The sequence below is a fragment of the Macadamia integrifolia genome, unplaced genomic scaffold (assembly GCF_013358625.1).
Source record: "Macadamia integrifolia cultivar HAES 741 unplaced genomic scaffold, SCU_Mint_v3 scaffold1321, whole genome shotgun sequence".
Classification (NCBI taxonomy): Eukaryota; Viridiplantae; Streptophyta; class Magnoliopsida; order Proteales; family Proteaceae; genus Macadamia; species Macadamia integrifolia.
The window spans coordinates 111,072-133,936 of NW_024868159.1; the positions used below are offsets into that span (position 1 = coordinate 111,072).

At 38.1% G+C, this 22,865-nt stretch overlaps 1 protein-coding gene across 3 annotated transcripts in view; it reads right to left on the reverse strand.

Annotated features, from left to right (window-relative positions):
- The window catches only part of LOC122063426 (transcription factor TGA2.2-like), a 43,143-nt gene extending 25,336 nt beyond the window's left edge, over nucleotides 1–17,807 (reverse strand). Inside the window, exons 1-3 of one of the 3 annotated variants that reach the window (XM_042627133.1) lie at nucleotides 17,586–17,807; nucleotides 16,901–17,056; nucleotides 15,908–16,011 (exon numbers count right to left, since the gene is read on the reverse strand). In XM_042627133.1, the coding sequence (XP_042483067.1) occupies nucleotides 15,908–16,011; nucleotides 16,901–16,998 (202 nt within the window). In that variant the 5' untranslated portion in view covers nucleotides 16,999–17,056; nucleotides 17,586–17,807. Of the gene's footprint in view, nucleotides 1–15,907; nucleotides 16,012–16,900; nucleotides 17,063–17,585 lie in introns of all 3 variants that reach the window. The other 2 variants (XM_042627132.1, XM_042627134.1) reach the window with 2 other exon arrangements.
- Between the last annotated feature and the right edge of the window lie 5,058 nt (nucleotides 17,808–22,865).

Consider the following 22,865-nt stretch of genomic DNA (forward strand, 5'->3'; position numbering starts at 1 on the left):
TGACATGTGGCCAAGCTAAGCAATTCCCTGGATATCCAACAAACAGATTTGCCATATCATTCTTCCACATGTTAGACAATGGTTTCCCATTTATAAATCAGAGTTCAAACAAATTGCTGACAACCTTGACCTATGAGCATGCACACCAATAGGTCTGTTGATGCCCACACTGCTTCTGCTTACTCAAAAAAATACAGAAAATAAGGGCCAGTTTTCCTCATGACTTAGTTAGAATCTAGAGGTTGCAAGAGAACATGAGGGCTAGCGAGGAGATGAGAGAAGACAAGGAGGAGAAGAGAGAGGTGGCAGTAGAATGATGCGGAAGAAAACTGTAGGGAGAGAATCACTTAATCATTAAGGGAAATTACATCATGAACCCCTATGCTAATATAAGATAGCCAAGGGAGGTCAAAAGGTAAAAAAATAGAAACACAATACAACATAAATGTCATACATGAACTCTTAACACTCGTACCAAAAGTACCATTATGCATGAACTCTTAACACTCCTCGAGCTAGAGAATAAATGTCATCATAAATGTCATATATGAACTCTTAACACTCGTACCAAAAGTACCCATACGCATGAACTCTTAACACTCCTCCTCAAGCTGGAGAATAAATGTCACACATTCCCAACTTACACAAAAGAGCGAAATGATGAGGCATGAGCCATTTAGTGAAGGTGGATCCGCTTGATTAACCGTCCTCACAAAGGGAGTAGCCAAAGTCAATCTTCACTTTAATGAAATGCCGGTCCACCTTAATATGCTTTGTCCAGTATTGCTACACAAGATTGTGGTCTATGCTAAAAGCAGCCTTGTTATCACAATAGAGACGCATAAGTAATATTTGGACGAGTCAAAGAGGGAGAGAGAGAGAGATCAGCTTCCCCACTAGTCTCTATTATTTCCCTATATAAATAAGAGATGGGCCACAATTTTCTCTTAGCTTGTTATTTTGCTCGATAGGAGAATTTACTGGTTTACAATCCATCATCATGTTTCTTTCAACAAGTCCAACATGAACTTCCTTTGACAAATGTTTATTCCCTTTCGTGACCAAGACACTTCAATCCCCAAGATGTATATTTCAAGTCACCAAGGTCCTCAGTCTCAAACTCTTGAGCAAGGTAAGACTTTAGTTTGTTTATCTCAACCTTGTCATCTCCTATCACCACAATATCATCCACAAAAACAATTAAGGTTGTGATAGTACCATTACCTTGCCTAAAAAACAATGTATGGTTAGCTCAACTCTTCCATTCTTTAGAATAGTCTACCTACACCTCTCAAACCAAGCTTTCATATATGGCTTTCTTGAGAAGACACTTTCCCTTCAACTGAGGGAGATTTGAAGCCTAGTGGAGTGTGCATACATACTTCCACTTCCAAGTCGCCATAGAGGAAAGCATTCTTTACATCCAGTTGATACACTGGCCAATCCTTATTGGCTGCCAATGATTAGAGCACTCTTATTGAATTGTGTTTAGCCACAAAGGCAAATGTCTCCTGATAGTCAATCTCATACACCTGACTATATCCTTCGGCCCCTAACCTGGCCTTATACCTCTCAATAGTGCCATCAGATCAGAACTTAATTAAGTAGACCCATTGACATCCAACAGATACTCTCCCCTTAGGAAGATCAATTCTAAAGAGCCATCATTTCCTCACAAATGGCCTCTTTCCATTTTGAGCCAGTGATGTAGATCCCAGGAACAAGGCCCCAAAACCAGTCCAGAACATGTTGTGGGATGCATCTACTGTGGGAGGCAGCCTGGTCTAATGTGGCTTGGTTTTTTGTACTTAATTGGTTTAACCCAAGACAACTTGCGTGGAGAAGACTTGAAGAAGAATCCCTCTTGATTCGAGGGCCCCATAGCCAGCTCGTATGAAGGAGTTTAGGCTGCAAGATTTTAGCAAATCTTTGATTGATGTAGTTTCCATTTTCATATTTCCTTGTAATAGTTAGGAAGATATTATCTAGCTAGCTTCTAATTTAGTTTTTACTTTTAGAAAGTAGGAATTCTAATGTATTGGGTTTCAATCTTTATAAAAGGGAGGGATTTGATTCGAGTTGTAATTAGTTTCCAAATAGGATAATATCCAACTATAAGGGGATTCATTTCCTTTCCATGTAAGGCAAGACCCAATTTTGTAATCAATTTAAAGTTTATAAATAAAGGATGAAGGCTGATCTACAGCACATGATTAAATTATAAAAAAAAAAAAAATTGTGCTGAAAAATTATGAGATGCAGTGTTATGAGAGACAACTTGCGTGAGATGGCCATGGGTGAGATGCTCGACCCAACCTATCCCCCTTCCCCATCTATCTTCTTTTGTTTATTTTTTCATCTTTAACTTTTGTTACTAGTTTCCTACGACACCATCATATCTAGATTTCAGAACAGCAATTTCTTGAAGATTCTATCAGCTACTGGAATATCGATCCTACTGTAGGGTTGGTTCTTACCTGGAACTTACTCCTACATTAATTGGTATCAGAGCCAGAAAGGCAGCGGACAATGGTGATGATTGTGGAGTATACTACCCACTAGAGGCTGATCAAGCAAAGTTTGATTCAACTCAACCAAACTCGCGGACGTTTTTTTTTTGGGAGAGCATAGATTGCAGGAACAATGCCCCAAAACCAGTCCAGACAGGTTGTGGGATGCGACTATTGTGGGAGGCAGCATGGGCTGATGTCTTGGTTCTTGGTTCAACCCAAGGACAGCTTGCATGGAGAAGACTTGAAGAAGATTCCCTCTGATTCGTGGGCCCCATGGCCAGCTCGCATGGAGAAGTTTAGGCTCCAAGATTTTAGCAAATCTTTGATTTTTGTAGTTTCAATTTTCATATTTCCTTGTAATAATTAAGAAGATATTATCTAGCTAGTTTTTTATTTTAGTTTTTACTTTCAAAAAGTAAGAATTCTAATTTAATGGGTTTCTATCTTTGTAAAAGGGAGGTATTTGATTTCATTTGTAATTAGTTTCCAATTAGGATATATATCTAATGACAAGGGGATTCCTTTCCTTCCATGCAAGGAAGGACCCAATTTTGTAATAAATTTAAAGTTTATAAATAAAGGAAGAAGGTTAATCTACAACTCATGATTAAATGAAAAAAAAAAAAAGATTTGTGCTGAAATAATGTGAGATGCAATGTCGTGGGAGACAGCTTAGGTGAGACGCTCGACCCAACCTAACCCCCTTCCCCATCTATCTTCTTCAGTTTATTTTCTCATCTTTAATTTCTGTAACTAGTTTCCTGCGACACCATCAAATCTGGATTTCCGGACAGCAAGTTTCTTGGAGATTCTATCAGCTATTGGAGTATCGATGCTACTATAGGGTTGTTTCTTACCTGGAATTTACTCCTACATTAGTCAGACATGGCCTCAACAACATCCTTGGGAATAGGAGCAGAGAAAAGAGCAATAGATAAGGCAACATTCGCAGGAGAGAGAGCACCATAAGAAACAAATTTGGCTATAGGATTAGTAAAAGCTCCATTTCCTTTTCGAATAACAATGGGAAAATCTAACTCAAAGGGGAAAAAGTGCTACCTAATTGAGGAAGGTGGATCTCAGGATGTGGATCCAAAGAGGACTCTTGGTAGGTCTTCTTTCCCTTCTCTTTTGTAAATAAGTAACTCCTCAAGTTCCCCTTGACTGATCAAGAACATCAACAAGATCCACCTCCTTGTGTTTCCCAACATCAAGCATAAAAGGAGGAATAAGCAAAGGTGGAAGAAAAGGCGTGACATCATCAGCCTTTTCATTCCCACTATTCTCTCTTGAAGTAGGTGTTGATGAGGAATAAAGAAAGGCATAGATTCAAAGAAGGTGACATCTTTGGAGAGAAATCTCCTTTAGGAAGGGAGATGGTAGTACTTATAGCCTTTCGTAGAAGGGAATACCTAAGAAAAGGGTATTTGAGGGCATTAGAGTCAAGTTTATTCCAAGTGGACCTATTAACATGAACATAGCAAACAAACCCAAACAACTTAGGGGGAAGAGAAAAACCAAAAGCCTGAGGGTACAAAATGCCCAAAGGGGATTTGGGACCAAGAAGTTTAATAGGTATATGGTTGATTAAGAAAGCAGCAGTAAGAAGGGCATCCAATAAAAAAAAAAAACCATAAGGACATGCATGCCAAATAAAAGACTTCTGGTGACTTCCAATAAATAACGATTTTTACTCTCAGCTAGCCCATTCTATTGGGATGTGTCAAACAAGCAAGCTGATGAATAATGGTATTATCAATAAAAAAAAGTGTTTTGAGTCCACCATACATGTGCTCACCCCCCCCCCTCCTTATTATCAAAACAATCTTAATTTTATTAGCAAATTGAGGGCAAATCATTTGATATAAATGCTTGAAAGCAACATAAACCTCACTTTAATGTTTCATCAAAACGGTAGTGTGGGAACAATCATCTACAATCTACAAAGGATGCAAAATAATGATAGCCAAACAAAAAGGTAGTGAGAGCAGGTCCCCAAACATCGTATGCACAATATGAAAAGGAAGAACTAATCCATTACCATAAGATAAAAAGAACAACAATGTTTTGCAAACCAACAAGGCTCACATTGACATAAAACAATTGTTACAATTGTTTTTTCATAACAAAAGAGGGGGGTGGCCCCAAAAGTGTGATGCCAGAACATCACAGAATCAGCACCATTGTAGTCACTACGTCCACACACGTAGAACTGAGCAATAGGCCAAAAAAAGACGTTCGAGCCCCTTTTCCTCACATCTGCTACCAATAATTCTCTGTCACCAAGTCCTAAAAAAACGACAATTCAAGAACTTGGTTAAGTGGCTCAAAGATAAGAGGTCAATGGCAAACTTAGGAACATGAAGAACTGAATCAAGGGAAATAGAAGTAACATAGACACTACACTTAGCAAAAATAGAGGAAAGGAGAGCATCAACAAACCTAACCTTATCCCTATCAAAACAAACAGAATAGGAATTACAACACTAAGACATACACCAATGGCTCTAGACCCAATAACCTAAGGAGGGGCAATAGGAGGAGCAAATGTAGAGACCTGCAAGGTGGAAGGTAAAGAATTGGCTATAGCTCCCACTCTCTTGCCGCGACACATACCAAGTGGACAGCCATAAAGCACGTAGCATCTGTCTCTAGTGTGTCCAGATTTCCAACAGTGATCACATCTGAATCAATCTGTCATCCCCACATGATTGCCCTTGGCCTCTTCCTCCACCACACAAATCTCTTCAGGAGCTAGAAGTAAGAGTTAACAGCCAAAAGAAGGTATAGTTTCCATGGCCACTCTAGATATCCTCACTTTTACAAGTAACTATAGACCTCATCTAAGGAGGGAGGAGATCAGCCCAAAATTTATACCTGGATTGGTTCATATTCTGAATTTAGCCCACCAAAAAGATTTAGGACACACTCCTTCTCAATTTTACATCTGGACTAGATAGTTGGAGGTCCTGATAATGGCCATACTCCTCCCAAAGACCAATAACAATGTTACAGTATTAAAAAATTATCCTACCACCATGTCTCATTGTGATGATCTTTTGAATGAGTTGGTAAACCTTAGCCAAGTCACCCACTCAGTCAAAAGTCTTGGAGACACTGTCCCAAATATCATTGGTAGTCTCCTCCTCATTAACCTCCTACCAGTCTCAGGTTTCATAGAGAAAATCAACCAAGTCATAACAATGGAGTTCTTGGGTAAGGGGCCTAAACGTGTTGGTGCCTGTAATGTACTCTAACTTCCCCCTACTCCATAGGGAAAGCTTCACAGGATGAGCCCAGTCCAAGTAGCTGGTGTTGTCCAACTGCACAATGGAGATCTGGGTGTTGGGATTCTCAAAGGCAATTTGAATAGAATGGGTACTACTCAAAGCACTAGCCTAATCGCCCACAGGTCCACAGACCTCAAACATAATGTAGGAACACATGTAGAAAGTGGGAATGATACCCAAGCCAAATGGGGAATACACACTTTACCCAAATACTCCTTCTGAACACTCAGGAAAAAAAAAAATCCAGCAAGGAGAACAAACACACAACTCAAATACACTATTCAAGGTGTAGCAACATCTCATACCAGCTCAAGAGGTCCAAACAAAATAGCTCACCAACACAAGGCAGCCGAAAACATAACATACAACATTTGAAAAACAAAAAAGGGGCCAAAACAGTGTCGGAAGTACCTTTAACAACTCCTTTCTCACTAGACGAGACCATGGGTGATGGAGAGGGCCTTAGGGAAGAGAGGGGAAATCAGAATAGCAGGGGGAGGAAGGGATCACACAATTAGATATTGCACAAATCCAACCAGGGAGGGAGAGAAATCACATAAAGAAGGGAAAGAGGAAGAATCACTCACATGACACAGCCCTAAGGCTCTCAAACATTAACTCAATTCATCATTCTTCAAATCTGTTCAATTAGAGTACATTAGCTCCTCTATATAAAGAGGGCAGACTAGCAGTCATAACCTAACTAGGAGTTAGACTCCAAGTAGGACTAGACTAGAGCTCCAACATAAAGTAGGACTAGGACTCCAACATGGAGTAGATAACTAACTAGTCATTCACTAATAGAGAAACCTAAATTGACTCAAACTGAAATAACAAAGGCAATAGACTCAAAACAGGACTCTAACTAAGCTAATGAATTAAACCCCGTTTTCCTACTTTCTACCCATATTTTAGATCCCTTAAAGTGACCCATTACAAAGAAAACCCATGGGATCAAAGGCCCAACACATACATAACCCAACCCAAGGCTTCTTTGCAATAAAATAAGCTCATTAAGTGACTTATCTACATCAATTCCCTCGATGTTGAGAAAAACTCGCCCACAAGTCTTGTAGAACGGGAGAATCAACACTAATCGATCAATATTCATCTTTGCTCGTATGAAGTCACCATCAAAACCATGATCGAATGCTATGAAATCCACAACGCGAAGTTCATTGGTGAAACAGTGACTTGGAAAAATAAAATCAATCGATTCACTAAAGAGATCAACCGATTTAAATTTTTTATGCAGATACAGCTGCCCTTATCTGGTTGGACCAGCATGACCGGCTTTGAAAGCCAAGGGCCAAAAAGAACCGATCCAGCTAAGGGTTTTGGTCCAACAAAGGTTGGAAATAAAATTAGTAATTATTTAGTATTTTATTTTTGCCTTTTATTTTCCAGATTTGAATGTAGGAGTTAGGATCTATTTCCTTGCATTGGTTCCCTTTTTTATGGTTGTTTCCTAGTTTAGGCTAATTTCCATTTCAATTAAACTTCTAATTATATGTCTTTACTTTCCTATATATTGACTGTAACCGATGGACAAACCAGAGTGATTTGATTATTGAATGAAGATGTTGAGTTTGTGCACCAGTGAAGTGTGCGATTTCCCTTCTTCCCCCTCTCTATTCTGATTTCCCCATCTCTTCTTCCCTAGGGCCCTCATCAACTTGGTATCAGAGCCGAAGGATCCTCCCCATCACTCTCTTCTTCCCTCCGTCTCTTTCCCTTGGCGTGCAGAATTGGAGAAAAAAAAAAACCTGTCGCAAAACAAAGAAGTCTGAAACCCCTCCCTGTTAGGTTTGAGTGACCAGAAAAAAAAAAAAAAGAGCAACAGAAGGAAAAGAGGAAGAGACGACAGAAAAACCACCAGAACCTCCACCAACCTCTTCTCAGGTCGAAACCCCTCTCTAATGTTCCGACAGCAGCCCAAAAAAAAAAGTAGTTGAAACAGGACCAGAAGACAAACAGAAAAGAAAAAGAAAAAAAAAAAGAAGAGTGATGAGAACGAGAAGGGTGAGAGAAATAGAAAACAGAAGAAGGAGAAGAGAAGCCGAGAAGAGAGAGAGAGAGAGGTGGCGACTTACCTGGTTCTGACTCCTTCGCCAACTCGTTATCTGGTTCGATAGATCAGAGTCATCTCTGCTGGTTCCGTCTCCAAGAAGGAGATCCCTAGCCTTTAGTCTGTAATCCCAAACCCCACCCCAAATATTTCTCCCTTAATCTCTTTAATTTGTTAGATTTCCCCACTTTGCCCCTTTATTTCTCTTTAATTCTTTTATCCCTCCTATTTTTTTCCTTATTTACAATTAGACCCCTACCATATGTGATACACCCCTGTGTGGTTTAAATTGAATTGCAAGTAATTACAATTCTGCTCTTTCAAAAAAAAAAGTTATTTATTATTCTGCCATTATTCTTTGAGTGTTATTTTGTTAATCATCACCATAGTAGCCAATAGTGAAGTTGTTCAACAGGTGAACTCTTCTAAAGGAGAAACTGATACAAAAATTGATGCTCTCACTACCATGGTCACGTCTCTTAAGACAATGGTAGAATCTATGCAAGTTTCTATGGGATCTATGCAGTTTCTATTGATTGTTTGGCGGCAGCAGATAAAGGAAAGAGTCCCATTCAATCTGAGGATTCTTCCAACACCACTCCACAGGATCCGTTAGTATCACTACCACCACCGCCACCACATCATACACCACCAACATCATATGGAACTGGTAGACATGATGATGGAGCAGAAAGAGCAGCAAAATTGGATGTTATTGATTTTTATAAAAATAACAATCCATAATTGTACCTTGACTGGATTCACAGCTTTAGATACATTCTTCAGATGGTATGGGTTAACTGAGGCTCGAAAGATCCTATTTGCAAAGGCCAATCTGGAAGGCACGGCCCGAATCTAGTGGATCAAGCAACAACATAACCGAACCTGAGGCACTGGTTTAATCACTACTTAGGCTGAAATGCATGAAGTCATGAACCAGAGATTTTTGCCTTCTGATTACAAGCAATGCATGCATCTCAGGTTTGCACAGTTGAAACAAAAGAATTTAACTGTTGAAGAATATGTTGCGAGATTTTATTATTTGACCACTCGTTCTGATTTTAAGTGGGATGAAGAAATATTGCTAGCACAATTTTGTAATAATTTGCACCCTCAACTTAGTGCTGCCCTTGCATCTAGTCGACCACCTACCATGGAAGATACCATGCAAGTAGCGTATCAGGTTGAGGAAAGTCTGAAACGCCCATACAATCGGAGAGATTTTGTAGATACTTTTTCTCGAGGTACTAGTTCCATTCTGCAACAACCTCCTACCCAAGAAAGGTCATCTAGCAAACCACAGTCCAGTGCTACATCTATGGCCTCTTCACGACCTAGTCGGCCGTATTCTCCACCTTGACATGTTTCTGAAATGTCTTCACGGCCTACTCGTCCATACTCACCCCCTCGGCGTGGTTCAGATAAACCTTCTGATTCTTCAAAATTTACAGTTCGATGCTACTCATGCCATGGATTTGGACATATCAGTGCTCAATGTCCCAACCGTTCGGTTGCTTTTATTGATAAAGATTCTCCTATACCATATATTCCTGAAGAGCAACTTGGTTCTAACACAGTTGATTTAAGAGGAGCGTGCGCCAGGTGAAGTCAATGAAACTCTCAATGATGAAGACCAACATCCTTTTATGTCATTCATGTGTTGACCACTCAGAAAGCCATTGATAATGAAGATTGGCGCCTCAGTAGTATTTTCCACTCATGTGAAGTGCAATGACCAGTTGTTAACCATGGTCATTGATGGAGGTAGTTGCACTAATGTCTCTGAAGGCGTTCCTAAGGTGGGATTGAAGACAGAGCCACATCCAAATCCCTACAAGGTTGTTTGGGTGAACAACACTAATCTCAAAATCACAGATAAATGTTTGGTCACATATTCAATTGGTGGATTCAAAGATACAGTCCAATGTAAGTCCTCCCTCTGAAGGTGTGCCATATCCTTCTTGGTCAACCTTAGTTGTTTGACAAGAAAGTATAACATTATGGCACCTATTCTTTCAAACATGCCAACAAGACTACAAAGTTTTATCCTGCCAAAGATCTCCCTGAAATTAAGCTCAAGAATATGGTGGGATCGTTCCTCATTCAACGTATTCCTTCAAACGGTCTCCTCAGTCCTTTCCCTAAGTTCTTTTCAAAGGAGGGGAGTTGATGCAGATACGGCTGCCCTTACCTGATTGGACCAATATGGCCGGCTTTGGAAGCCAAATGCCAAGAAGAACCGATCCAACCCAGGGTTTTGGTCCAACAAGGGTTGAAAATAAAATTAGTAGTTATTTAGTATTTTATTCCATGTCTTTTATTTTCTAGATTTGAATGTAGGAGTTAGGATCTATTTCCTTGCATTGGTTTCCTTTTTTATGATTGTTTCCTAGTTTAGGCTAGTTTCCGTTTCAGTTAAGCTTCTAATTCTATGTCTTTACTTTCCTATATATTGACTGTAACCGATGGACAAATCAGAGTGATTTGATTATTAAATGAAGATGTTGAGTTTGTGCACTAGTGAAGTGTGTGATTTCCCTTCTTCCCCCTCTCTATTCTGATTTCCCCATCCCTTCTTCCCTAGGACCCCCATCAATTTTTCCACAAGTTGATCTTCAACTTCCAACAGTGTCATCTCATCTTCTACCACTAGTGGTTCATCTTCTGGATCGTCTACCTGTTGTTCAACGGCTGAGATCACATAGTTGAAGGTAGAGTGTACTTGGGTATTGATGTCCGTGCAATGTCGTTGAACTTCATCGAGCTTCTCTATTATCAATTGCATTTATTGACGGATATCCAATAAAATGTCTAGATCCATCGGCCCGCTTTACTTCTTTTTTCTTCCTCTTTTTTTTTTTTTTTTTGGAAATCGGAAGGAGGGAAAAAGGAAGGGTTTAGGGAGAGAAAGGGAGTTGCGTGGGAGATGGAAGGGCTACCGTGGGACGTGACGGGAGTTATGTTTAAGTAGAACAAGGGATCCTTCGGCTTTGATACCCAATTGATGGAGAGGGTCTTAGGGAAGAGAGGGGAAATCATAATAGAAAGGGGAGGAAGGGATCACACAATTAGATATTACACAAATCCAACCAAGGAGTGAGAGAAATCGCATAAAGAAGGGGGTAGAGAAGAATCACTCACATGACACAGCCCTAAGGCTCTCAAACATTAACTCAATTCATCATTCTTCATATCTGTCCAATTAGAGTACATTAACTCCCCTATAAAATGAGGGCAGACTAGCAGTCATAACCTAAATAGGAGTTAAACTCCAAGTAGGACTAGACTAGAAATCCAACATAGAGTAGGTAACTAACTAGTCATTCACTAATAGAGAAACATAAACTGACTCAAACTGAAATAACAAAGGAAATAGACTCAAAACAAGACTCTAACTAAGCTTATGAATTAAATCCTGTTTTCCTACTTTTTACCCATATTTTAGGCCCATTAAAGTAGCCAATTACAAAAACCCATGAGATCAAAGGCCCAAAACATACATAACCCAACTCAAGGCTTATTTGCAATAAAATAAGCTCATTAAGTGACTTATCTACATCAATTGGGGGATTGCAAAGGACCCTTAGGTGATCCAAATGGAAAGTATCCTAGCTCCAAAAACAGTCAGATGAGAGAGAGAAGCTCAAGGGAAAAACTAGCAGAACCTTAGAGGGGGCTGTTCTTTATTGATTTGAGCTCCAAACCTCTATTTCTTCACATGAGACCTCTTGTTTCTATGATTCTCATCCAATCTCATCTCATGATTCTTCAAACTTTTTAATGTAGACTAGGATAAGTGAACTAACCAAGCCTTCAACTGCACGATTTTTTTATCAGAAGAACAACCACAGTCCGGCCCAATAGTAGAACAATAAATCAGAATAGGAAGATCAGGTCAGAAAATAAACAAACTATCGATTCCAATAAATAGAGAACCTTAGATAAAATCAGCAAGCAAGTCAAGGGGACCTAGCAGGGATTGGTATAAGCATCACATAGCCCAACTAGCCCAATCATTACTGTAGAGAAGCTTAGTAAACAGATCAGACCAAAAAGTATATAAAAAAATAATCTAGCGGGCTATCAATTTCAGTAGTCAATATTCCTTAGGACAGATCTGATTCGTAGAACAGCAATAACCCCCTTGAAAAGAAAACCTTGAAAGAAAAGAAGAGCACTTGAAAGGAACCTCTTAGGCCTCACACCGCAAAGAGTCAATTGGATCAAACACCAATACCATCAGCCTTGATCAAACACAAGACAACTCTTCATGGAGAAGATAATAACAACAACCATTAATTTGTTTATCAAGATCATTCTTCTTTTAGGAGCCTCCTCTTTATTTATAATATTGATGGGGAAGGGAATTACAAAATAGAAGGTTCCTCAAAAAGGAAACAAATATTCTCCTAATACAATAGTTACTAAAAATTGAAATTAGAAACTGACTGAAATTAGAAACTAGTTAAAAAAAGGAAACAACTACTAATGACTTGACTCAACCAATAACTTGACTCCTAAGGAAACAAATATAACTCAAACCAAATACAACTAAAAAGGAAACTAATTAAAAGGAAACAAACTAGTAATCTCATATGCAACCTTATAGCCCCCTCTTTTAGGCACATAAAAGTGGCCCATTACAGTAAAAACGCATGAGATCAAAGGCCCAACATGTATAGAACCCAACCTTAGACTTATTCCTAATAAAACAAGCCTAATTTGGTAGCGAATATACATCAGCTCTCCCCATCTTGAAAAAATTTGTCCTCGAATTTTGCAGTGATGAGGGACAAGAATATGATATTAACAGCTTTGACGATTCCCAAACAAAATTCTGGTTGCTTGTAAACTAGAATGTAGTCTTCAAGGCGTGGGGCTTTCTCTTCATTAAACCATGATGGCATAACAAATTTTATATGCTCGACCTCTGAATCAATATCAACTGTGAATGTCGTGTGCATAGAGTCGTCAACATTGGTATCCTTTTCATCAAGGATTGAAGGAACAAGCTCTTCCTTTTCATCATGAATCTCAAAGACTTGTTCTGGAGTGCTTTCAACCACTACATCATCGTCCACGGCTTCAATGTTGTCTACTCTAATCTCTTCAATATAGAACTCTTCAATTGAATCTTCTAACTCTTGACCTTCTGTTTTTTGAAACTTCAAGAACTATCTCTTTTATTGTAACCATCACTTCAAGTTATTTTGGTTTAAATAGAGGTCTCTTCACTTCCCATAGAGTCATTATAGGTGTTATTAATGATTCTGGGACAACAGAACGTCGTTGTATTCTAGCTAAGCTTTCATCCATTTGCACCATTTGTTGATTCATCTATATCAACATCTCCATTATAGAAGCAAGAGAAACCAGCATCTCAACAATAGGGTTGTTCTCTACCATGCTCTGATGCCACTTAATATAGACTAGGATAGGTGAACTAACCAAGCCTTCAACTGTAGGATTTTTTTTATCAGAAGAACAACCACAGTCCAGCACAAAAGTAGAACAATAAATCAGAATAGGAAGATCAGGTCAGAAAACAAACAAACTAACGATTCCAGTAAATAGGGAAACTTAGATAAAATCAGCAAGCAGGTCAAGGAGACCTTGCAGGGACTGGTATAGGAATCACACAGCCCAACTAACCTGATCATTACAGTAAAGGAGCTTAGTAAACAGATCAAACCAAAAAGTGTATAAAAAAAAAAAATCCAGCAAGCTATCAATTTCAGTAGTCAGTACTCCTTAGGACAGATCTGATTTGTAGAACAGTAATAACCCCTTGAAAGAGAAGAAGAGCACTTGAAATGAGCCTCTTAGGCTTCACACTGCAAAGAGTCAATTGGATCAAACACTAATTCCATCAACCTTGATCAAGCACAAGACAACTCTTCATGGAAAAGAGAATAGCAGCAGCCATTAATTTGTTTATCAAAATCATTCTTCTTTTAGGAGCCTCCTCCTCTTTATTTATAATGTTGATGGGGGATGGAATTACAAAATAGAAGGTTCTTCAAAAAGGAAACCAAATATTCTCCTATTACAATATTTACTAAAAATTGAAATTAGAAACTAGTTGAAAAAAGGAAACAAACTATTAATGACTTGACTCAACTAATAACTTGACTCCTAAAGAAACAAATATAACTCGAATCAAACCCAACTAAATAGGAAACTAATGAAAAGGAAACAAACTAGTAATCCCGAATGCAACCTTATAGCCCCTCTTTTAGGCCCATAAAAGTGGCCCATTACACTCAAAACACATGGGATCAAAGGCCCAACATGAATGGAACCCAACCCTAGGCTTATTCCAAATAAAACAAGCCTAGTTTGGTGAAGAATCTGCATCACTTTTCACATAATAGCCTCTTGCCCAGAACCTCCGTGTAACCTAGGGTTCCAAAGAGAGGAAACACAAGCAAAGAACTTGTAGCACGACTCTCAAACCAACACCAAGTTGGAATCTAGAGTCGCAATCGAACAAGAGGGCAAGAGAGGAGAGTAGAAGGTTAAAGGAGAAGAAGGAGAAGAAGGAGAAGATGAGAGAGGTGGCGGTAGAATGATGTGGGAGAGAATGCACTTCTCTCCACTATATTGAATCACACTCATTAATGGAAATTACATCCTTACCTCCCATGCTAATAAAGACAGCTGAAAAAGATAAGAGATAAACAAGTAAAACACATTACAACATAATAGACTTGAACCCAAAGTACCACACATCAAATCTTAACAGACTTTAAGTGGTGACGACATACTAGAGAGCGATATATCCCAAACATTATGCAACAAACTATCCATTAATGATACAAGAGGTGATACACTTATGAATTATGATGTTTCTTTGACAAAACTTGATCTAAAATACCATGAACAAGGAAAAAGTAGAGAAGAAGAAAGAGAAAGTAGGAGTCCTGCAAGAGACAAATGAGAGAAAAGTGATACCGATTATAGGCTTGATGGATAACCCTATCGTACAGTACAAGTCTATGAATAATAAAGCTTATAAGAGAGAAATTACATAAATGCCCTTCACTAACAGCATAACATAAGAACCACATATAATAAGAAAAGAAAAAGACACTACTACCCCTAGTCCTACGGTAGACAAATAACAATTGATACTAGCAGTAGAACCAATCTTGAACAAATAACAATTGATACTTAACACTTCCCCTCAAGCTGGAGCATATATATCCTAGACTCTAGCTTGGAACAAGAATAGATACTAACAGTAGAACCAATCTTGAACATATATAGCAGTCATAGACGCTAGTGAGCACAGAGAGAACTTCATTCGCAAGCCAAAACATCATAGCAGTAACAACAACATCATAAGCCCTTCTGGCACGTAGTAATCTTTGAACAACAAGAACAGACATAACTAGCATTACCAAACTTGATGGGTATATTAGTTGTAGAAGCTCGTGACCAGCAACCACACCCAGATGCAGCAAATAACAGAACGACATTAAAAGTATCACATTTCCAGTCACAGCACCAACAAAACATATCAGCCACCACCAGCAGCAATAGAGAAACTTCTTCATGAAGAAGAAATCCAAATAAAAACAAATAATATGAGCAACAGAAAAAATCAACCGCAGGCCAGAAAAGAGCAGCAGTAGAAGATGAACAAATCATCAATGCAGGGCAAAAGTCCACTAGTAATAGCAAAAAAAGTAATAACACCCAGAGAAGAGCAGCAGATGGGGATACATAAATCATCGTAGATTGTTAGCCCTATCATACAGTACAAGTCAATGAATAATAAGCTTATAAGAGTGAAGTTACACACCTGCCCTTCACTAACAGCATAACATAAGAACAACAAATAATCAGAAAAGAAAAGGACAATACTGCACTACTCCTACAGTAGACAAATAACAACTAATAACTTAACAAAATAAAGTACAACAGAACAGAGCAGATGACATGGAGATAGTTGCGCAAAAGTTAAAATATTGAAAACTGACTATTTCTATGATGCAAGTTAGAAATCTTGAAAAAAGGGCACAGATACGTACTTCTGCCGAGGCTAACAGCATCCTCTATGCGAAATCCGACCGAATTTGCCAGTGCCCCAAAGTCAGAAACTCGAGAAGAAGGGGTGTTATTTCCTTCTGTGCCACTGAAACCCATAAATACCAAAAACCATACGGTTGCATTAGCAACAACAGCAAATGTATTGCAATGGCGATATGACCTACACCATAGAAATAATTGGTAGCTAACAGAAAACAGCAAATCAACATAATAAATCATTCACATACTAAAGAGTGTTACCCTGGCCCAAGGACTGTTCTTTCACCTTCGTTCATGGCAGTTGGTTTGGTTGATTTGGTTGATTTGGTATATTCTTCTTTATTTTCTTTTGGTGAGTGCAATTTGGCATATTTGTCATATAGACTATATCTTAAAAGCATGTTCTTCGAATTCACATTCTTTCATCCACTTTTCACATCCAGATTATGCACCCACAGAATTAAGGTGACATTTCCAAACTTACCACGTAAGATTTTAGACCTCATAAGAAACACCCTCCCCCCAAAATATGGTTTTCAGGCCAAACTGTAGAACTCAATGACGTGCATAGTTTTCATGTCTCAAAATGGTGGATATCAATCAAAGCATCAGACATCAATCATATTGCACCTATGCATCCACTCAAACTAAGTACGCAATTAGTTTAGAAAGGAAAAGGATTCAACATTTCTACTTGAAGTACAAGAAAAAGAATGGATATGAAACCAAGGAGTTCTTCATAAGTCTCAACCTAGACACTAAGTGCATGCATAAATTCAGATTATAAATAAAAGGATTACCAAAAGACGATTAAAAACAAAAGGACCACAATTCCTTCAGAGAATCTAGAGGAAAGGAAAGGAAAACATCAATAAAGCAAAAAACAAAAAACAAAAAAAACAAAAAAACAAAAAACAAAAAACAAAAAACAAAAAACAAAAAACAAAAACAAAAGCCAAATCAATCCAAAGAGAAGTGTTGAAGAGGAACTTTACACTGCATGAGAAGCAGGCAACTGAGGAATGAAGCTCGGCATCCCACCTGCCGCTTCCTTATCATTTTCTGCACCAGCCCTCACTCTTCTACTCCCCATGCATCACCATCTCACCACCATCTTAATTTCTCAAAGCCAAGACGAAAACCCAAAAGCCCTAAACCTTCAGCAAACTCGGCAAGTTATAATTTGACTCCAAAAGCAAATGAATATAGAAAAAAAAGACTCTATAAGACTTCAATCCCACGGCTACCTTTAAAATCTCAAACAATCACGACTAAATCCAGACCCCAAAAAAATTACAAACTTTAAAGAATTCAACAACAAAACCAAAATCCAAACAACGGAAAACCTTAGGACAAAGATCAACCTCTCGTCACAGACTTCCAATAACAGTGGAAAATTTACAAGACAAACCAGTTAAGGAACCCGAGAAATTGACACGAGATTATCATAACCTGCGTCTCTAACCAGGCAAAACCCTAAAAGAGCTTAAAATCCGATACCCGAGATCCAACAAAAAATAGCAATTTTTCAAACTAGACAGTTCAGAAACCACTAATAACCATCATAAATAATGACCCTCTAGCTCATAACCCAAGATACTGTGATCGTCGAAAACATAACAACTTCGAAAAAAAAAAAAAAAAAAACAGAAGCCAAAAATCTTAAGAAAACCTAATTACCGTATAGCCTTTGAAGATCAACCTCGCCCCTTTTGACCCTTCTCTCTCTCTCTCTCTCTCTCTCTCTCCCTCTCTATATATCTCTCTCTATCTCTCCCTCTGTGCAAACTGTAACTGCTTCTTTCTCTCTCTATCTCCAAATTTCAGAACGACCCACCTCGAACTCCGATTTCTGTACGCGGGGTAAGAGAGATGAGAAAAGGGTGACGTTTGGATCATTCCAATCTCCAGACGTCCTTTTCCGTTGAATTTCTTAACTTTTCATAGGCTGTCCTTTTTCTAATTTTTTTTTCCCACTTGATTATTAGTTTCTTACAGCTTCGATAAATTAATTTTATTTGTTTATTTTTTATTAATAATTAATCTTTCCATATTGAGTTTAGTTAAAGATTTACAGTTTACAGCTTTGTAAAGAGCTGAGAGTGGAAAATGAATTGGAATGTCTACACCTCACACACAGTTCAGAGACGGCTATCCACTGGGCCTGGGGTAGGAAAGTAGTTGATAACTATATGCCGCAATAGTTACATAAAATTACAATATGGCCACTGTCCAATGGTTAGTGGTCAATGGTTTGACTGTGTTTTAGCAGAAAACAAATCTTACAACAAAACAAGCATACGATGGAACTGCGCAATTTCCTCAACCATCATCTGCTTCCGTTGACCTCTAAGTTCATTTGGTGGTACTTAAAGCTGCTTTTTTTTTTTTTCTTTCTTTTTTTTTTTTTTTTTTTTTCTTTTGACCCAATGGTCCGACCGTTTCACATGAATCAGTCTATGGTCTATCCTAATTAAGGGCTCATAGGAACATAGAGTGTTGATTAGGTGAGAACCATTCTCGCACGATCTGATTCACACAGATAAAATCCATCATATGGTTTTTTCTTGAGTGGATTCCATCTATGTGAATCAGTCCTATATGAGAACCTAATCCACTCTCTCAAACATGAGACATTCAATGATGGTTGCATCAACAAGCAGAACCATAACCAACTACTCTAAGCAGTTGTTGGACCCCTTGCTTCTTTTGAGGCTTTATGTTTTGATTGTCATTTCATTCTATTCATTTTTTATTAGGCAAAAGGTTTCTTTGGCCATGAATGTCTATAATGAAATCAATTTTTTTTTTTAGCTGTGGCATATGGAAAGGTGATGTGGTAGTTTTAGCTATTTAGGACTCTATAGGAATGATTTAAATTAATTCTACGTCAAATTTTATACCCACATTCAATGAATATGTTTTTCATTGGACCACATGTCTAGAGAAAATATCGAGGCTGATCAAACTTCAATCCCATCTAACATGCCACAAGGGGAAATATGCCAAACATAGTTATTCTCTAAATTGCACAAATCAGGAAAATCATCCCCTTCTTAATTGAATTCAATCTCTTTCTGATAAAATAATTGATAACCATGAAGGTTATAAGGTAGGATTTGAAAAGAGAAAGTGTTATTCTAGGTTGCATTAAGTATACATTCCTGGAATGCATTTCAAGAAATCATATTAATCGCGGCCTTAGTCTTCCACTCGTGATCTTAAACATCCAGTCTCATTATTTATTTAATGTATATTTGTCATCTCATCTTCTCAACCTTAACATTTTGTGGGTCCTAGCTAGGCAACTTACCCCCTAAAGCTCAACTCTAAATGATGTTGAAAGAGAATGAACCATACTTCTACATTTTGAAAGAGTTTTGGATATTATAGGGAACTTTTTAAAATTAAAGCTACGTTTGATTTGATTTTTTGGAATACAATATCAACCTAGAAAGCATTTCAAGAATATGCATACCAAGCATAACCCTAATCCACTTATTAAATGGTAGTGAATGAGATCCACACTATGCAATGCCCAAATCCTTGCATCAACAGGAGGCCAAACCTTATATATTACCCCTTGTATAGTTGGGATTCATGCATTCATCACATTACACCCATTGTAAGCGGTATCACAGTGACCCCAAGGACTAGTCGGGTTAAAGATCTTGACACCCTGGATATATATATATATATATATAAATTACACCCATTGATGCAGCATTCCCTTTTTTACATGGTGTGCAATGTAAAATACTTGATTTTTTATGCCTCAAGAAAAAATGATTGTTGCACCTTCTCACAGTGTCTCTCCTCTTAACACCCTCTCTCCTCCCTTATTATGTGAATATGAACTGTGTGGCACCCCTATGCCCTCACGGCTCACGGTATCTCTCCTCTTAACACCCTCTCTAAGTTGATCATTCGTTAGATAAAGGGCCTTTTTTTGCTTACATATAAAATAATGGACCTTTCATCAACCATTTGACGATATGAGCACCACTTATTTGACTATTTACATTTAATTTCAATGTTTAAAGAAATTTTTACTTTTACCATGTTGGTGGTTGATGAAGTCCTACATTTAGATAAGGCAAAGTGCGGGAAGGTGATGTTTACCGGAAATTTTTTTCAAAAAAATCGGGTAGCAGGAATTTTCATCTTGCATGTAATGTATTTTATATAATTCCCTTCTCCTATGGGTTCACAAATACCTCTTTAGATTTTAGTATTTTCAAAATACCTCTTTTAATCAAAGTGTGATTCCATTCCAGTGCTATTAGAACTTTTATGGTACAACTAGATGCATTTACTTATTTTAGGTTAGAAATCATTAAGTTTATGCCTCATTTCTCTTTCTCATGGACTTGTAACCGTATATATGGACTAAATGTCAAGGATACTGCAATGCCCGACTATCACGTTGTGGCTAGAAATAGAATCACTTGACAATATATGTTTTGGCCGAAAATAGATCAGTTGATAATATATGTGATGAGTCTTAGAAGCAGTTGAGGACATAGCTTTTTTTTGCTAATGACGGGTATCCAGGCCTTTGGCCTGACTAGTCCCACGAGCCCATACTGACCCCACAACGACATGGATCGGGTCATACCGAGGTTGAATGAGAACCATTCAACTTTCACTGAAAGCAATGAACAGCATTAAACACCCCCGTTTGAGTGACCCAAGGTGTGCCTAATGGGACTCGAACTTAGAACGTCAAAGTTTAGGCTCGTACCAAGTTGAGGACATAGTTGTTCCAATATGAATTTGGAAAAAAAATTCATAATAATAATAATAAGGTGACGGGTTTTGTGCATGGTCATGCATGGTACACGACAGATCATGCACGAAGTTGTTGGATATATAAGTAGGGGTGAAACAGGGTCGGGTTTCTTAAAACCCTAACCCAACCCTAGGTCCTCAAAGTTAAACCGATGCCCAACTTAACTAGACCTAATTGACCTTGCAGAGCCAGGTTAGGTCGGGTTGGATCAGGCAGGGCTGGGTTGGGTTGACCTGGTTTCTGCAATGTTTGGATTAATATTGATTAACCTATTTTTGCCATTAATATATTATACATTACAAAAGTTATATAAAAATGAAATAATAGGAGCCCTAAATTCTAATATAAAAATTTAGGGTTTAACTTCAGGCCAAGGGTCGGGTTGGGCCAGGCTGAGGGTTCAACCCAAGTCCGACCAACCTTGACCCAGGGTGGGGTTTTTTCAACCCTAACCTACCCTTAGGGTCAAAAATCTTGGCCCAAGCCCTGTTCGAGCTCAGGACGGGTTCGAGTTATCAGGGCCAAACTTTCATCCCTATATATAAGGGATGCAGGTCTATAACCCTCATAACTCCATCTGATGGCTATATACATGGCAGTACATCACGACCTTACCCATAACCTTTTGCTTAATAATAATAAGGAAAATCATCATGTACCACCCTATTTTTAAAATTTATATTAGAGACCACCCTAAAAAATGTAAAATAGCAAACATACCCCTAAAGTCTAACACCGTTAGTTTAAAAATGGAAATTATTCTTTTGACCCTAAAACCAAATATGAATAAAAAAACCATTTTTCATTCTTTTCACCTCTTTTACTGTATTTGAACTTTGAACCCTATAATCAGAATGCAAAAGCCATCCAGCCTGGAAACGTTCTCATTTAACAATCCGGCCACATCATCCTCATCGATTTCGATCTCTGCCGCACCCTCTAAAGGTACAGAAACGATTTGGATCATCCCACTGGTAGGGTCAGACATTCAATCAACCATTAATGGAGGAGTTTAGATCATTACCTGAAACTCCACGAGTGCAGAGCCTCCACGCGATCTTAGCCCTTTCACAGTGAGTTCTTCCCACACGTATAGTTTTGCGTTCCGTTTGAGTCCAAGCTTCTCCTCAATAGTCAGGGTTTTCACAAAACCCTAATTTCTACTCAATTACTAGTGTAGGGATTTAGTGTGTCAGAGAGAGGGAGATGAGTATGACTATATAAAAGAGGAGAGATTTATAATCCTATATTGCTTTGGTTTTTAGAGTCCATGTATATCTCTAACCAAAATCCCTATTAGTTAGAGTTGTAGAAAAAATCCAACTTTGGCATAGAGATTTCTTACTTTGAGTCAAACACTCACAAAACCAATCTTACCATTATTGATAAGATATTAAATAGTAAGCAGTATAATAATTATTTTTTCCTAACAGTCTCCTCCATCCTACTATGAGATCATATCTCATAAGAGGATCCAAATTCTTAGATCATGAAAAAGAATCCATGATCATCTAATGTTGTACATATGGGTAGAACTTATAGGAAAGGGGTAGGATCCCATTGGGATTCCACCTAGCATACTATATATCTTAATAGTATTGTATTCATCATGCAAGGTTAACCAATACATATACTGGCAAGTAGATGTAACAATGATTACCCAAAATAAGTAGTTATTTATGCATTTATCCCCCACTGAGCAATATCACATAGTTCATTATAGGGCATACGTTAAATACTATCAAGTCCCCAATGAACCGAAAAACCATTTTAGAGATTTTGTATACTTGATTGGACCAGAAAAACATTTCTAAAATGTTTTTGAACATAAATAATAATTTATTTACAAATTTCAAACATGAAAAATATTTTATTGAAATACACCTGGATCTAGATTTTATCCAATCAAATATAGGTTTTACCTCTCTTTGATATTCTCCTAAAAAATGGCAGTAGATTCCTTGTTGAGAATCTCTTTCGAATATGAGCCAACGCTATGAGTCCAACATACCAATATATAGTCAAAAAGACATCAACCGTTGGCACACCAAAACACGCAATGCGTGTCCGCATCGATAAGGACCCCTCAGGTCAACGGATTGATCATAAACTACTTAAGAGAATTTCATTTTCTTATAAACTAACATTATATCACATTTGAAAATCTC